This window comes from Dermochelys coriacea, chromosome 5 (genome assembly GCF_009764565.3).
Source record: "Dermochelys coriacea isolate rDerCor1 chromosome 5, rDerCor1.pri.v4, whole genome shotgun sequence".
NCBI classification, from domain to species: Eukaryota; Metazoa; Chordata; order Testudines; family Dermochelyidae; genus Dermochelys; species Dermochelys coriacea.
The window spans coordinates 94,223,761-94,241,791 of record NC_050072.1 but is presented as its reverse complement, the minus strand read 5'-3'; the positions used below and the strand labels follow the sequence as shown (position 1 = coordinate 94,241,791).

General features: G+C 38.6%; 1 protein-coding gene across 4 annotated transcripts in view; it reads right to left on the bottom strand.

Annotated features, from left to right (window-relative positions):
* TLE1 (TLE family member 1, transcriptional corepressor) overlaps positions 1-18,031 on the bottom strand; it is a 99,567-nt gene that overhangs the window by 60,885 nt on the left and 20,651 nt on the right. For 3 of the 4 annotated variants that reach the window (XM_038402103.2, XM_043514379.1, XM_043514378.1), the window contains 2 exons: positions 11,965-12,027; positions 10,922-11,026 (listed from right to left, as the gene is read on the bottom strand). In XM_038402103.2, coding sequence (XP_038258031.1) covers positions 10,922-11,026; positions 11,965-12,027 — 168 coding nt within the window. The remainder of the gene's footprint in view (positions 1-10,921; positions 11,027-11,964; positions 12,028-18,031) is intronic. The other variant, XM_038402104.2, reaches the window with a different exon arrangement.

The window sequence follows — 18,031 nt, the reverse complement described above, 5'->3', positions numbered from 1 at the left end:
TTCCCCACTCCAGGCAGCCTGTGCTATCTGCAAAGAGGGAAAATGAAAAGAGGGAGCAGGAGAATGGGTAATGGCAACAATCTGAGGACATATTTACAAAATAGGCATTCACCACTTTAGATAATGGTAACAATTATATTGTGTATAGTCACCTTTCTGTCACTTCAAAGACACTAATGCCTGCTCTCTTTTTAAGAGTTCACAAAAAGAAAAGGAGTACCTGTGGCACCTTAGACTAACATTTATTAGAGCATAAGCTTTCGTGAGCTACAGCTCACTTCATCGGATGCATTTTGAATTTTGGTTTTTGAATGTTATTCTTGACGTCTGATTTGTGTCCATTCATTCTTTTACGTAGAGACTGTCCAGTTTGAGCAATGTACATGGCAGAGGGGCATTGCTGGCACATGATGGCATATATCACATTGGTAGATGCGCAGGTGAACTTTTCTTTTTGCGAATACAGACTAACACGGCTGCTACTCTGAAACCTATCGTTACTTGCAGAGCAAAAGCAGTGTCCAATGGGGGGGGGGGGCGGGGAGGGTTGCAATGATGCATGTACAAGCAATTGTGTTGTGGTAATTAACCAGAGTATTTATTTAAAAATCTCTAATTCAACCAGAACTGCTTTGTTACAACCACCTCTCCCCAACTCCTTTTAATATTGGCAAAAGAACAATTCAGTTTATCATTTGAAAGCTGATTCAAGCAGCATTTATTTCCTCAATTTCCCCTCGCCCTCAGTCCAAAAGACCAAGTATTAAAAAACTCGGTTATACTATCAGGGGACAGTATTTCACTGGTCCTCTGGTTTGGAGTAAGAGTTGTCAAACTACAACTCTAGTCATTAAGAGTTGTGTGGGTTTTTTTTAAGCATGGGACTGCGACCGAGTAAATCTAGGTCCAATTCCTAGCTCTGTCAGGGGTTTCCTGTGATCTGCTGAGCAGGCTTAATTTCTGTGCATCAGTTCCCCATCTGCAAAATGGTGATACTACTTCCTTTCTTTAACTCATCTACTCTATTTAGATTGCAAGCTCTTTTTATACAGCTATATAATGTGATTTCTTAAGTGTCTAAATACCCATGGCCTACTTAAATTCTCCTGTAGTTTTACATTTCCAATATTCTTGCATTCTTCAACTACTGTATACTACATTGTATGCTACTAAAACAGAGGCTATGTTTCAAATTGAGGCAATTGCAATTCTGTGGAGGATAAAATGGATCTGTCTGCTATATATTGTGTAGATAAAAAAATCAAGGGCCAAATTTACCAGAGTAACTTCAGTGGGCCACATTACTAAGGGTTACAGAGCAAGATTCCAAATTTGTAAAGATTTAGAATCCTTTGCTTTTGAAAGATGCGCTAAGTCTAGATTATTCATATCTATTAAACAGAGGTTCTAATGATTCAAACCACTAATTTCTCTTTGGTTACCACCTCAAACATAAAGTCTACAGAGGTATGTCACATTAGCATATGATTGTACTTACCCAATACAGACTGACCTGTCCTTGGGTTCCTATGTCTATCTTACGTATTTATTTGGCTCCCACCACAGTCATATCTCAGCACCTCACTACATCCTGTGAGGTAGGGAAGTACTGTTACCCCTATTTTACAGATGGGAAGCTGAGGTAAGGCCAGGACCTGGGCCAAGATTGACAAAGGTTCACATTTTCAAAGCCATCACTGAGCTGCCACCTAATGCTGTAGGCACCCAAGTCCCCCAGAGTTTCCACCCATTGCCATTTGCAAAGCTACCTAAGCCCTGACACCATCCCAGAGCTAACAAGCTATTTAGAGTTATACCTTAAGTCAAAGCTACAGAGGCCCTGCAAAACTTCAGTCTCTGCTTTCAACTTCTGGGGCTCAGTCACTTGTAATGGAAGCATATTTAGTTTCTAGGTAAGTGGCTAAGCCCCAAAAGATCTATCTTGTGCCCCTTATTTTTCATGTGTAGTGCCTAGATATTAAGGTGATTGATGCTGTATATATTCCTTATCTATGCTGCATAAAGGAGTTGATGTAGAGCAAGTGGGGGGGACTACCATCTTGGGAGAGCTCCACCTTGTCACATATGCACAGCACATGAATATAGTCACACATTATATAAAGACAGCACAGTATAGAGTATACATGCCACTCCTATACACTCACACACTCATACTTCCTAGGATTGTGAGTGTTTTTTCAAAAACATGTCTTTTGCACCAAGCTCTGAAAATGGTTATGGGTAGTACATATTCAGCTCTTCCTATAGGGTGGTGCCTGGCACACCACTAAAAATGCCTTAAGTTACACTCCTACTAGTCTCATTATGGGCAGATGTAGCTTCTCTGTCCCTGCTTTGAGCAGCAGGCTAGAGTCAAGGTGTAGAGAGGAAAAACCAGCAGCCAGGGACTCTGAAATGAACAGGCACTCAGACGTTACCTGAGCCGGCTGAGACCAGGTTACAGACTCAAAAGGTGAAGTATGCTCAGCAGCCTGGACATGAGGTAGATGCAGACTTTTCAATTGGGACTTGTCATACTGCAGTTAGCCCTACAAATTCTACTTGCACCAGGGTCTATCTCCCAAGCCACAGATCAACACAGCACCTACCAAAGAGTAAAGCTAGTGCAGACAGTTTCACCACCCAAGCAGAAGCCTGAACCATATTCTTAATGCCTATTATGTACAGAGTGGTAAGCTTAGACCACCCTGGTGAAACTCAAGATGAGTAGAAGAGATAAGTACTGCTATTGCCAGATTTAACCACAAAACTAAAGCTGCCTCCCCCACAGCCACAAGTCTTTCTGCCACCTTCTTTTGTGCTAGGTGAAGTTCTATCTCACCTCTACTGCAACCCTAGAAATCTGGACTATGAACAAAAATATTGTATCCAGATGGTTTTCTCCCAATAATAAGTACATCTAATCAAATCGGGGGGTGGACGATGACAGATGAGAACAGCTATGAATGTATATGAGCATATGAAATATTTATTCCATGTAAGTTCTTATACTGCCCTCATCAGTATAGTGTCTGAGCACCTTCCAGTAGCTTATTAAGTGACATAGTTAATACGTGTTACATAGCATTCATTCTCACATACTTTCCCTAAGGAAGAAAGTGCATGTGTATTGTAATGCTGTGTTTGGTTTTTGTTTTATGTACATGCTGCTGTGTGTCTTCATTAGAGAATGCAAGGTCAAAGATGTGCAACATGCACTCTGAGCAGAAAGTCATACTATTTGTAAATTGCTAATTAAAACAGGCACACATACACTGAGTTTGGAGGAAGTAATGGCACTTTCCTAGAGAACAAACTGAGCTTAGTTTCTGAGTGGATATACAAGTTGTATCTAACTTTACCCCCATTCCCACCCTCACTTCTGTAATTCATAACACCTCTCAGGTCATAAGGACAGAGTACACATTGCAAAACGTAAACAGTCTCAGACATGTGTTTTGGAACAGCCATTAATGTCTCTTACCATACAGAAGGCTACGAAAAAAGGCTATGTCACTGTGTCTCACATCCTCAACTGGCCCCAGAACGAACAGGGTCCTAACTAAGGAAAGCTGGACTTTTCTACATACCCTCCTGTTAGCAATTGGTGCTGAATTTGAAAGGGAAGGAAGAAGTGTGTTCCCATACTTCAAAGCTGCACTGAGATAAACTGAGTGAAAACACCAACTTTATAGTCATACTTCCCACTTCCATCTCTACATCAATCCTGGTGAGTATGGAGTTTAAAGGACTTTTGGCCCTCCAGGATTCTGCTACCTATGGAGAACAGGGGGTGGTTCTGAAAGTATTTTAACACCTGTGATTACTTGTCTATATAATCATTTTTCAGGAAGTCTCTGACTCTGCACTACTACTAGGGCAGTTCCGTTGATGGTGGCAGAATTCTAGTACTAGCACAGAAAAGACTAGTATTTCTACCACCATGTCACAGCCACTAGTTCTAAGCATGTCCATACAACACAGTGGTAAAGGCACCTAAGCCCTTCCCGCATTATTTCCATTATTACCACTGGAGCTGTTCCAGTGGTACTGAAAAGGTGGGAGATTTCCTGAAGAATGCTTGGGCAAGAATAGACACTGTTTAAAGTCTTGAAATACTGTTCCTGCTAGAAAGACTTTCCAAATTTAGCCAAATAAAAAGTCTGGAAACGTTTATTGCTACACTCAGTCTCACTGCCTCTTCATCCCCATGTGTGCTACTGTTGCCTTGTTTAAATATAAGCATCTAATTTTAAAAAACCCACAGCTTTGGAAACTCATGATAGCTAGGAATCTCAGTTTTCTTGGACTCAAATATTCCTGAATGGCAACAAAAGCAGCAGTGGCCAGGAACACCTTTTTCAGGTCCTGCTAACTCAAAAATGGTCACCACTCTTCAAGGATACATAGCTAGTCACACTAACATACACCTTTGTTGCCTCAATGTTAAATCCACTGATTTTGTGGCTAATCTTGAAGGCCACTTTGGGTCTCCACCTGGTGCTGTATACAGCTGTTTACCCTTTAGGAAGCACAGTCCAAAAGAAATCACACACTTGCTCTAGTTGCACACTCAAAAGCATATTAGCAGCCAGGAAAGTTAAAGCCAGTAGCCACCTTGTAAGATAGAGGGCCTAACCGCTATTGCCCCTTATTTGTACTTCCACAGCCACACTTATAGGAAAATGTTTCAGCTAGAGACCTAGAGTTCTGAAGGTAGTCTAAGGGGAAGAGTGTCCTGTGGTGCCCTGGAGTACATTCTTGATTAGCATAAAGAACTTTGTAAAGTACACTGTATACCAAAACGAAAAGGAGTACTTGTGGCACCTTAGAGACTAACAAATTTATTAGAGCATAAGCTTTCGTGAGCTACAGCTCACTTCATCGGATGCTCACGAAAGCTTATGCTCTAATAAATTTGTTAGTCTCTAAGGTGCCACAAGTACTCCTTTTCTTTTTGCGAATACAGACTAACACGGCTGCTACTCTGAAACCTGTATACCAAAACAAATCCCAATACTAGTATAAGTGTGCAAAAAGGCCCACATTAAGGACAATGTTATCCTAGGCTTTCCAATGACAGCAGATGCCAAATGTCCCTCAATTTATCTTTTAGACACCATACACTTCCATCCTGGGTTATGCCAACGAGAGACAGTCAGCAGAGAAGAACATGTTTTTTTTAGACACCATACACTTCCATCCTGGGTTATGCCAACGAGAGACAGTCAGCAGAGAAGAACATGTTTTTTTTAGACACCATACACTTCCATCCTGGGTTATGCCAACGAGAGACAGTCAGCAGAGAAGAACATGTTTTCTCATCATTGTGATGTGCTCTTTTTGATGTGCTCTTTTTTGAACTATCTAAGCACAGCATCCATGAGGCTGGGGTGTTTGTCCATGAAGTTGTCAAATTAGTTGCATCTCTAAGTTCAATAATATCATAACCCAATTGTTGGTTAGTTTCTCCCTATCTGAGTTAATTTGTGAAAAGTGAAAGGAGTTAGGATAGAGCCTGGATTATCGGACCAAGGAGAACAGTACAAAGGGGAGAGGGTGAATCACAAAGGGAAGCACACACGGCTTATTTGCCAAGGGTGTCCCTGAACACTGAAGACAATACTACATTGGTTGACATTCAAAGAGAGTGTTCCTAACCATAACGGTCTAGAAACTAATCAAGCAGGTATATTCTGTAGCATCTTACTCCATCATGGAACTAGATTCTTACTTCTGGAATAAGCCTACAGGCTGGGCATCTGAAACCAATTACCTAACCCACTTTGGAAGTGGTTTTGGGAATAGAGGAGCAGCCTTTAAAAACACTTAAAGCATACTTTTCTATTTTAGACAAATGTGCAATTTGTTCTGGAAATTGACAAGTTAATGATTACTAGAAATTTGTCAGCATGTGTCCTGCTCTCAAAATTCTTCAACTAAAAGCAAAGAATAAATTTTTTTGGGTTAAACACAATCTTTGTAATTGTCCATCTACATTTATTTGCAGGTTCAGTCACTACACCTCTAAAATATAACCAATGCAAGCATGCCCATATTGTTTTGAGATGCAGAGATGATTAGATAAATTATGCACCAGTCTAGAGGTGATGCAAGTATTGTCTTTTTGCTTTTTTATGATGGACGTGGGGGAGGGTGAAATCAGGTTATAAAATAAGAAGAGCTGAAAGTCAAGTATCTACTTAATCCCCAACATTAAGCAAGTCACTTGTTCTCGAAATGATGAATCCTGCCTCAGCAGTGATAACTAAAAGGAAACAGATTACTTGGGTTGTATCTAATGTAAATACACAGTAAGAAATCCCACGTAATTTCAGGTACAGCAGCAAGTTTGTGTACTCACTTTTGTACATACATAAAAGTATAAATATCTGAACAGCAAAGCTTTAGCTTGTTTCTTATAGGCTGGTACACTATGAAGTGTACCAAAAAGATGCATAAGTATCTTGCACTCAGCTTTCTTTTTACAGAAAGCTTGTAAGTCATTGCTCTAAAACCCCGCACAAATATCACTTGGCACAAAATACAGATCACTGTTGAGAAGGATCTAAAGTAATGCTACAGCTGCTTAGCTCTTCCCTTGCACAGAATTTTGCATTCATTTCTGTTCTAGTCTGTATTTCTATTTTATAACGAAACATACAGCCTAGTTATTTATAGGCTTTCCAAGGATTAACTACACACTCATAAGAATAAACCCTCAAGAGGTTAACCTCATCCTCTTAAGCTTCACACACTACCATCCCAGAGATGGCTGGCAACCACAGCCAAGGAGAGAGAAATAATTCAGCAGTTTGCTAATCCTTTAGCCAATCACCTCATGCAACAGTGGAGAGCTCTTTTGGAGGTCTATAACTCAATCTGTCTTGAAAAGTATTGTCAATCCAAAAAGATACATGTCACAGAATCATCAGCAACTAATGTCAAACTAAGTAGTCACATCTGTATGCTACATTCTCTACCTTTCCAATTTACAGATCTGTAGTTCTAAATTAAGAATGTACACTTATATAAATGTCTGGATTTTATTAATGTTGCCTGTATTTAAGTCTTGCAAAATTATGTTATTGCTGATGTTAAGATAGACTAATTATAACTGTCCCTTAGCTCTTTCTGATGTGAGCTGATAGGCATCTTTGATTTTCCAGCTTGCTGCTTAATCATATCTAAAAAAAAAAATCCCTTCAAATTCTACCATGATAATCCACTTAATCCTTTCATGCCATGATCAGGATTCTCCCCAACCCCCAAACAGACTTCAGGCAAAGCTCTGAAATCAGTGGTGCCAAGGAGTTATCAGGTGCACTGATCCTTTACAATCAAAACTTTTCATTTAAGTATCTAGCAAATCTTCTAGTTCACTCAATCAACTTTAGTGAAAAATAGTAGTACAATGAACACTGACTGGTGTAATTCAAAAAATTACAGACATGTACAATGGTTGAACACGTACAGACAAGTAAAAGTAAAATACTTAGCTCAGCCAAACACACACATGTAGTGGCTTGACATGAGTAATTAGACAATCCCGTTAGTAAGGGGCTGTGGATGAGTATGTTCACAAACATCTCACAACTGATCTTCCAACATCTAATTAAAGAAGTTAACACTACCTGAATAATTTTATTTTTACTCATTAGTTTCTGAATGCAACAACGCACTCATTATTCCTCCAATCTAAATATACTTTTTCTTTTTATACATTGACTAAAATTGCCTTTACATTAGGTAGATAATTCCCCTCCTTTCCCCACAATATCTTGCAGTCCTGCTCTAAATTCAATTTTCCCAAGTAACTAAAGTAGTAGTGTCTGTATTTTAAAAGTAGCCTATCATGAAACAAGTCTTATCTACACTTAAAACACTACAGTGTCACAACTGTGATGCTGTGGCGCTTCAGCGTAGACACTACCTGGGCTGATGGGAGGGGTTTCTCCCAGCAAGGTGGTAGCTAGGTTAATGAAAGAATTCTTTTGTTGACCAAGTGCTGTCTACAAAGGGACTTAAGTCAGCTTAACTATGTTGCTAAACGGGGGTGTGGAGTTGCACACCTCCAAGCGACATAGCTGGGTCAGTCTCATTTTTTAGTGTCCACCAGCCCTCCATTTTCACTAAATTACAAGGTTTGGTTTTGCTTCTCCCCTAACCCAGTATGTGCGCCCAATAGAAAAACACACTCAGTCTTGACTCTTTAATAACGAATTAATGAGGCAAGAATGAATTTGGAAACAGTTATTTTGAATCATTATCCCAAGTCAGGGAATCACAATCCTTTTTTGAAAAAGGAAAGAAAATCAGTGCTCAGACAAATGCCAAGAATGCAGATTTTACCTAGTCAGGGAGAACACCTAACTGAACATCTGCTAAGAAAATGCTTAACTTTCTTCCCAACCCCAACATTTATGTTACAGAAATATCTTTAGCACTATGATGCCATAGGCTACTTGTTAGAGAATGCTTTGGCCTATTTTCATTTTAAAGAAGTCTTTCACGATCTTTCACACTCATAATAGAGGTCTAAACCCTTAAATTACTATTTCTTTTCTTAGCCTGAAAGACACTGCAGTTTAAGAGCATAGCCCCTCTATTGTTCTTTACACTAAGTCGGGTCCCTGAACAATACTGACAGCTGCTATCAAACTGGTCTGCGCTTACTTTCAGTGCAGCTGCTTATTGTAGGAAAAGCCAGCCTCCTGATGCCTCCTCCCCTCTGGGGAGACAGGTTGACACACTGCATGTTCAATGAAGGAGAGCAAAGGTCCACTGAATTGTCAACCCAATTTTATGCTACTCTGATTTTCCAGGATGCACACAATCCCTTTTAAACAAAATCAAGCATACGTCAGAGCATGAAACTTATTGTGCAGCATAGGATAATTATTGATCACCTAAAACTGCAAAAGATTACTGACATGCATCTGATTTCTGATATGCATAATACACAGATCTACACTGAAAATTAAAACACATTTGTACTAACTACGTGTTTATTCCCTCATTCACAACATCTGAACTATGACAGCATTGCTGAGTATTCATTCATAAAACAAGTGGAAATGCTTCCACTGAAGGATCATTAGTAGTTTAAAATTTAAAAAATTCGAGGTTCCTATCTATCAGATTAACGTACCTCTCCCTACCTCCTAAAAACCCTGCCCATAAAAAGTCTTAATTGTAAACTGTAGTTGTAGACCTAAGAGCACAGAACTGAACAGAACACATTCAGCAAATGCCACTTGGGACAACATCATAGCAGCGAGTTTGGTAAGATGAGTTTTGCTATACAGTAAGTCTTCACTGTCAGGACAATTTCTTAGTCTAATGACAGACGTTTTAAAGCACTTTTTAAAAAAAACAAAACACTGTGTGCAAAAGTGTCCTACAAGTTTAGTCCACTATGAAGACTTTTTTTTATTCAGGATCTGCACTCAGTGAAATTGTACACTTAACACACACAAGACGACACAGATCTATTAATCTTTGCTAATCAAATATTATTCATACAGTATTCTTGCATGTATATTTGATTTGATCTTCAAAATAAGGCAATTCATTACACAAGCAAAGCACAGAAGACTGCAGACAAATGCAGATGTAACTTTTATTAAACATGATTAGTGAATTAACTCAGTAACAGTCAAAATTTGAAAATAAGGGAAAAAACAGGGCTCCAATTTGAAGGGGGGTATGTTTATGCAACGCTAATCTGTCAAGTGTAATAAAGCAGCTTGAATAAAATTTAAGCTGAAAAATCCACTGAACCTCCATTTGAGGGAGGAAAAAAGCTATTAAAAGGAAATGAAGGTCACCCTCCCAGTTTATTTCACCTAATTGACTGCCAATAGCTTACCACAGGCAAACCGACTGCAGATCTGCAATTGAGAAACTGATGAAAGGAGAGTTTTCAAGCTGAGGCTCTCTCTTTTAATCCTCCCTCGTTCTTATGGGTTCTCCCCCCCTCCCATCTCCAGTTGGGATGTAATTTTAAGCACAGATGGATTAACTGGTTCCATTGTCTGTAGACGTCATTGGACTATGGCACTGTTAATCCGTACAGCAGCATGTCTAATTATCATTACAAAGTGTCTGAGGGAACTATAAAGACCAGCAGGGCATCTTCTCACAAGCAATTAACATAAATTGATAAATGAGTAATTTGAATCCGCTCAAGGCGCTCACATATGAATAAAATCAGAAAGGACGGCTTCTTGTTTCCGCTACTTCTTTCACTTAGTCTGGAAGGGCAGAAAACATGATATATTCTAGACTTAGCGATGGGGAAAATGAACTCATGCAGTGGAAGGAATGCACGGTTCAGAGACTTCATTAATGCAAAACAAATGACTTGTGATTGACAGCCAGTCACAAGCAAGTAGTATTAACTTATTTCAGCATAGTTAGAAGCACAAACTTGGTGAAAGGCTATTAGAACATTATGTCAGACAATTAATACTACTTCAAAAGCAAGAGAAGTTTCTTTTCATTAGCCAGCTACTTTAAAAAATTCATGAAAGATGCACAAGAAAGGAAAAGGAAGAAGACTGAATAGTTGTACAGGTTCCAAAAACTCAAATGTCACAAAAAGCAGGAGGCAAAACAAACGTAACTTAGAACAAGTATCATACAATACCCATGATCAATAGATAATAAATCTTTCCCAAACTCCCTGGTCTTTCTTGCAGCAAAGGTTTTGATATAATATATGGGTGCAGGGAATGAAAAGCCATTCTGTTACAAAATAAGCTGCTGTTAATTCTACCTCCTCTAAAATCTGAGTGAGCCAAATCAAATAAGTTTGAGCAACAATATTAGGTATCAAAACAGAAGTAGATATAAAAAAATTCTCAAGTTTATTTTAAAACAACCAAAGCAATAAGAAATGAAAGCTGGTTATACACACTGTAGGAGGTAGACCTGGAAGGCCACGTACCCCGATGATGGCATTTAGTTCAGCCATGGTCACTTGTTTGGCACGTTCTACTGCTTGGGCGACTTGCTGCTGATGCTATTTAAAAAAAAAAAAAAAAAAAAAGTAAAGTTAAAATTTCTGTTATCAAGTTGTTGAACCAGCTTCTCTTCCCACCCGATAAACACCAGTACATTAAAACAGAGACCAGAAACATTTGCAATATGCACAGAAAGTTTTTGTATAGAAATTTGCACAATAAGACAGAAGCCCAGGTTATCTATTATAGGTCATCTTATGCCAGTTAAGATGTAACAGTACTTGATTTGTTACTCATTGTTTAAGAGTGAGGCAAAAGTCATAAAGGTAACAAACGTTAAACTTTTGAAGAGAATATCTTCTAGTAACTAAATCATTAATTTCCAACTGAGATGAGAAGGGTCTGACAACTTTAAACTAATGTCCGTTTATAAGTCCATTTATAACTCCTGCATCCAATATAATGAACATAGTGGAGGTATCAACAAAAAGACTAGGCAGCTTCCTACATTTAATCCAACAAGAGCATCAACTAGTCTAATCCAAAGAAGGTTCCAAAACTGAACAGAAGGCTTTAATATGCTACAGCTGTAGTCAATGTTTTATACCCTTGAACAACATTTTGTATTTGAGTTACCAACCCAAAAATATCTGAATATTTTTGTACTGAAGGCCAACATTCTTATTTACACGGACCTTAACACTGGACTATTAAGTAGAACTTAGTATTGTCATTAAAAATGAAAACAAAATTGTTTTGTCATTTTACAGTTTTTCCTGAAGAGAATTGATTTGAGGTTGAGCTATTGTCACCAGTTTTTCAGTTTAAACTCAGATGTTAGACCAAATTAGCAAGGGGTGGGGGGTTGCACACTTCAGCTATAAACAGATGTTCCTCACACTTGAGCATTGTGATAAAACTAACAACTTAAAACTAGCTAATTTGCAAACAGAGAAGCAACATAATTGCACTTTAACAGCTGAACAGTTTTACTTACTTCCTGAGACAAAAACGGGATGACTTGTGCACAAATAGTATTCAATCTCTTGGCGATTTCTGTCTATAGAAAAAAAACAACTATTTTGGTTTAAACATGGATGAGGTATGTTATCATATATCAGCTACTTTACAAGGTCATATATTAAGTACAAGCATTGTCGAAATTCATAAAGATGTCTAGTGAAAGTATGAATGATTACTAATAGGTTCCTAATCAGGCCACTGACCTAGTTCGTTACTCTCGGACATCTGCTATGTCTCAAGTACCTAATCTCTATATACATTTAAGGAAAAATCTGGTCTTTATAAGTCATTTAACAAGTAAAGGATTTGTTCAAATCCAACACAAGCTAAAGCCTTTTAAAAGGCAGATTTATTGCTCAATTTACCAAGTTGCACAGAACAGTGTTCTAGGAAAATGGCATGTGAAGTGAATATCCTTTCATGTGATTTTTATCAGGTACTGTAAGTTTAGACAATGCTTTGAGAGAGCAAGATGTATTGCCTGCCATGAAGAATTTACAATTTAAAAAGTCAAGGGAAAAAAACAGTTCAAATAATGGAGAGGATGAAAGAGATACAGCAGGAAGGATTACTGAAGAGGTGCATATGAAAGAGGAGAGGGTGCTTGGCAAGTAAGTAGAGGCAGGAAGCATGACAGAAGGGCATGAAGAATGTGACATGGACAAAAGGAGCAGAAAGCAACAGAGGACTGAGAGCTGAAAGAAATAATAGACATGGAGTTGGGAAAAATATTTGCAGGACCTTGAAAATGAAGACTGAGAAGGTGGTAAAAGCAGCCAGTGAAGAAACTGAACTAATAGAGAAGAGACAGTGAAGATAGATTAGGAGGTTTTGAGACAGCAAGATAGAATCAGAAGTGTACATGAAATACCCAAGAAACAGGTCCAAGACAGGGCAGAGAGACTGATTTGGGAAACATCCATTTAGGAACAACTGAAATAATGGAGCAGATGAAGGAGGGAACAGAACCCTGAGGGCAAATATACAGGGCGCATGTCAATGATAAGGAATCACTGAAGCAGTGGATAACTTAACAGAACAAGACTACGGAATTGTAAAAACCAAAGGAGAAATAGCAGAGGAGAACATGATCAGTATCACTGAAGACAGAGTTCAGAGATGAAGAGGCAAATCTCAAACTTCATTATCAATTTTGCAAGACTTCCATTAAAATGGAAAAGGGAAAGGATGTTTTTACCTTCCTTCTCGGACACAGCACAGTCTAGAGTTGAGCACATGCCTGCTGGGGGACCAGGAACTCCCAAATTCTACTCCCAACTGTCACTGACATTCGTCTTTTTTATTTACAGAATTTAAGACATTTATACCTCTCTACACACCTATTATACATACAATAAGTGTCCTCCAACTTGCAGCAGTATCAGAACCAGAATTAGAACAACCCAGATCCCCTGACTCCATCTATAACGTAAGAGCTAGGGTTAAATAGAAGATAACTGTCTGATAGCAAGGATTCCCCCCCTATCCATTTACCTGAAGTCAAATTCCAATATTATGGTGAATAGAGGAACTCTTACTCAAAGATCTTAGCTGCAGCTTACAGCTGAAGATTCTGCTGTGAAGTCAATCACTGAACCTCACCCCACCACCCTAATGATCCTAGGAGCAGATTTTCTGCCCCATTCTACTCTTTGCACCACCCAGGAAGCATAATAGATGTGGAAGCCACCTGCAAGTTCCCTGCTGGGGATTCCCTGGGTGTACGGTAGTGCTCAGCAGGTGCAGAATTGGTAGAATTGTCTGAATGCTCCCTTCTCTACAAAACCCTTGACAGGGAAGCTGGAGAAGGGGAATGCACTGAGCTTAGTATCCTAGGGAACTATAGCCAGTTGATGCAAGTTAAAAAGTAGTCCCAGGGCCCTACAGCCTGCATCAGAGCTGAATCAAGGACCAGCAGGCAGTTACTTGATAGCTGTTCCACTGAAGACTAGCACAAGCAATAGTATTCCCTTAACGTGAATTTTTTTTTAAAGGGGTGAGAGGGTGGAAAGGAGGGGAGGGAAGGCAATTCTCTTTCCTCGGAGGAGGAAGGGGTGGTTGCTTCTCTTGTCATCCTGAGGAATGGGAAGGAAAGGTAATTGCCCAGAAACAGCTTTTTTATTTAAATAAATGTTGGCGGAGGGAGTGGAGATAATTTTGTTTGCATTCTTAGTCCAGAAGGGCAGAGTCTGAGTGGGGCCTTCAGTGCTAGTGCAATCCAAATAAAAAATGAATAGCAACAGTAATATAGGAAAGCTGTTATGTGTTTGTAGCAGGTTTAAAAATGATTAAGGTATTGTTGGCCAGTTTGTGCATTATGTGCGTTTTACTTAAGTGTTAGTTGCATACATGGTTACCAAAACTCACTCTTTTCAGGATGTTCCCCACACACTTGCCCCTCCTGAGATGGAGATCTGCCAGCAATTAGGATGCCAGTAGACTGCTGTGTAATGGGCTTGCATCCCCATGAGAGAGAAGTGGTAATATATAGTTCCTGATCAACTGAATGACCTAATTAAAATTGGGTCATGAGTCCTTTGTTTTCAGAATGGGAGGAGATGAGTTCTCATTTCAGGTGAAAAGCAGTTTTGATCAGAAGAGTAAGTCCAGGGTTCTCAAACTGGGGGGTCGCAACGTTATTACATGGGGGGGGTCGCAAGCTGTCAGCCTCCACCCCACACCCTGCTTTTCAGCCAGCATTTATGATGGGGGTTAAATATATACAAAACTGTTTTTAATTTGGGGGGGTGGGTGGGGGTAATCACACTCAGAGGCTTGCTATGTGAAAGGGGTCACCAGAACAAAAGTTTGAGAACTATTGGTCTGAGTGAAGGTTCTCTGGCCTGTAATCCTTTACTGTAACTGATTATGTGTTTTTTTTTTAAAGCAAGTTTTCTAAAATATTTGGTGTTTCATGGCAGTCTCACACTGAGGTTTGGGCCTTCTGTGCATATACAGGAATTAAAGAAATTGAATGAAAAATGGTTCAAAGTCAGCAAAGCAAGACAATAGGACTGCTGATAACTTTTCGATTCCAAGTAGTTCTCCATGAAATTTAACACTCATGGAATTTTCAGATTTCTTTTCCCTAAAAAAACCACTAAATGGGTCAGACAAATGTGAATCTCTTGATACTGGGGGAAAATAATCCGCCTTCTGACCTTACATCACTGAAGTGTTTCTACTATTTCTGAAGTATTTGAGAATTAGTTTATATCTAATCTTATTTCAGAATTTGTACATCTAAAATATTTACATAGTTCAATCAAATAAGTTACCAGAGATATTTGACATAAAAAAAAAATAAAAGGTTTTTGGGGCTTTTTTTTAAATGCACTGCTTCCGCTGTTCCCCTCAACTCTTAATTCTTGATGTCACCTTTTACTGTACATTGAAAGGTCAGTTGTTAAAACATGAGACAAGGTAGTATCTTTTATTGGACCAATTTCTTCATGTTAAAAATGGGAACTTACTACTTCAAAGGGGTTGCCATCAATTTGAAAATCTCATTTTCATTTTATGACACTGGCCCTAGTATTGTAAAAATTAACATTTATTACTACAGCTGAAAAAAGTTTAATTTTCAACTTTACGTTCATAGGATTAAACTATGGATAGACAGCACCATTGCCTATCACATGCTAGCATAAGAGCAGCTCCCAGGGACTGTTCTAGTGATGCACACGCCTACATATTTCCCAAGGCCCTGCAAAAGTGTCTACTAGAATAACCACAACAGCAAACCTGAAACCGAAGAGTCAGCATATGAATATGTACACTGAGAGCAAGAGGAGTGAAGAGATATTGCTCTTGGTCTCATCCAAAAGTCCCTTCTGAACCTAAACAATGGGGTAGCAAAACCCTTAACATTATCTGGGTATGGTTTGGTTTTGTTTTTTTTAAGTTCACACCCCCTATAAACCCACCCTTTGCTATTGAAGACCCTAGCAATCATAATTTATAAGTCTTCTGTGAGCCCATTAGTGGTCTTTTGAGCCCTCTCTTCCCCCCCCCCCCCCCGCCTCTCCACATGTTCCCTCAACTCCTATGGACATGCCTCAAATACAATATTAAGCAAAGTAGGTATTTTGGTAGGGAAAATGGAACACTAGGCTGATGACCCCATTTATTGGTCATTTCACCAAAATGCCTGGAAATTGTTTTAGATCAGGGAATTAAGATGAATAGTTAATCTAGTTATGTAATATCATTCACAATTTAGCTTGCCTTCACTGCCTATTATATCACATTTGCAACAAAGTGCATGAAAAGTTGATTCCATATCTACAGAGTGAAATTCTCAAGGGCTGATAAATCAAAACAGATTTTCACCAGAATATGCCACGTTTCAAGAGCTTACTAACATAGGAAAAAACAAGTTTCACCCATCACAGATTTTACCATCCTCTCAATCAAATAAAACTTTGTTTTTAAAATGTATCTTCAGAAACATATAAAGCTTGGAAAGTCTAAGCTTGAAAGATGAAAATGACTAAACCATGTAACATATATTGATGAGAAATAAATAGTCATCAGGTACATCTAGCCACAACATTCACAATTCCTACAATATCCATAGATAATACCACAATATTTAACAGTTACGTATATTTCTATTTTGACATTATTGTAACAATGATTTTCTATTCAGACTCATGAACCAAATGAGTAATTTTCCTTCGCACCTTCCTCTAGGGACCTTTTAAAATACAGAAAATTAAAAATTTCAGTTCAGAGAAAGATTGTTCGAGTATCCACCAAAAATCCATTAACAGCTAAATTTATCTATTAAAGGGATTATTTAATACCCAAACTATGTCAGTTTCCTCTCTCAAACACTGGAAGCACAACTAGTGACCACAGTACACTTAACTTCGCCCTGGCTCCTCTGAAGTCTTCTTTCCCCAAGGGTTTAAAAAAAAAAAAAAATTCCATAAACTTAGGTTACCTAGAAGTATACAAGTAATGAGTTAGTGCAGTTTCTAAATATTCACCTCTACCACGTTATTACCTTGTAAAGAATATTAGTTGCTCATTTAGCAATCCAGGAAAGAACACAAGTGTATTCTGTGTTCCTATACAATTGCCAATTGTGAACATTTCAAATGCAGATCCAGGGAGGACTACAACCATTTAAATCCATTACTGCAAGAACAAACTCCTAGAAAGAAATATGCTTGAAAACCAGAACTCAAATCCTTTAAGAGAGTCTGAATGGTTTAGCTAATCATGATGTAAGTCACCAATTTGAGGCTTATAAAGATGATATATTCATATTTAGTCATCTGTCAGTTGCTAAAAGTGTTCTTTTAACAGTGACTTGGGGGAAGTCTCCAATTTGATTCAGCTATCCTCAGATTGTTTTAACTGCCCTATGTAAGCCTGAAGACCAACAATGAGGGGTAAAAAAATTCATGCAGAAAGCTACTTGTGCACAGACATGAACACCAATTGTCCATGTTCTCTTTGGCTCACTGGCAAAGCAGACTGCACAGGCCTGCACTGCATGTGAAATCTCTTGTATCTGTATGGCAGCTCTTAGCAGAACATCTAAAGTGCCCTTAATTGTTTATGTTCTTAATGCAGAGCCTCTTGAATACATTCATTTTTAATAGCAGGCTTGAGTGTGGGGCCTATATCAAAGAATGACAAAGCAACTCCATTCATTGGTTCTTGCTGTTGCAATGATGGTCTTTTGATTTATTTGCAAATGACAAGGTTGTCAGACCCCTGATTCAAAGTGCTGCCCTCCTTTTTGAAGCATCATTAAAATTAACATGAAGGAATTCAGCTGCATTTTGCAAAATGAAGTTGAGCCTGCAGTGTTGTCTTCATATAATTTTTTTGCCTTGGTTCCTTCTAATTAATGACAAATATTTTGACCTAACTGTTACTAAGGATAAGTGTTTATATTTTTAATGTGTCATTTTGCTATCGTTGCATTCTTGACATAAATGACAAAAAACAAAGCAGCCATGCTTATTCCTGTATAAGATTGTCATACAGATCTTTTTAAGCACTTATGAAAGCAGTTTTGTACC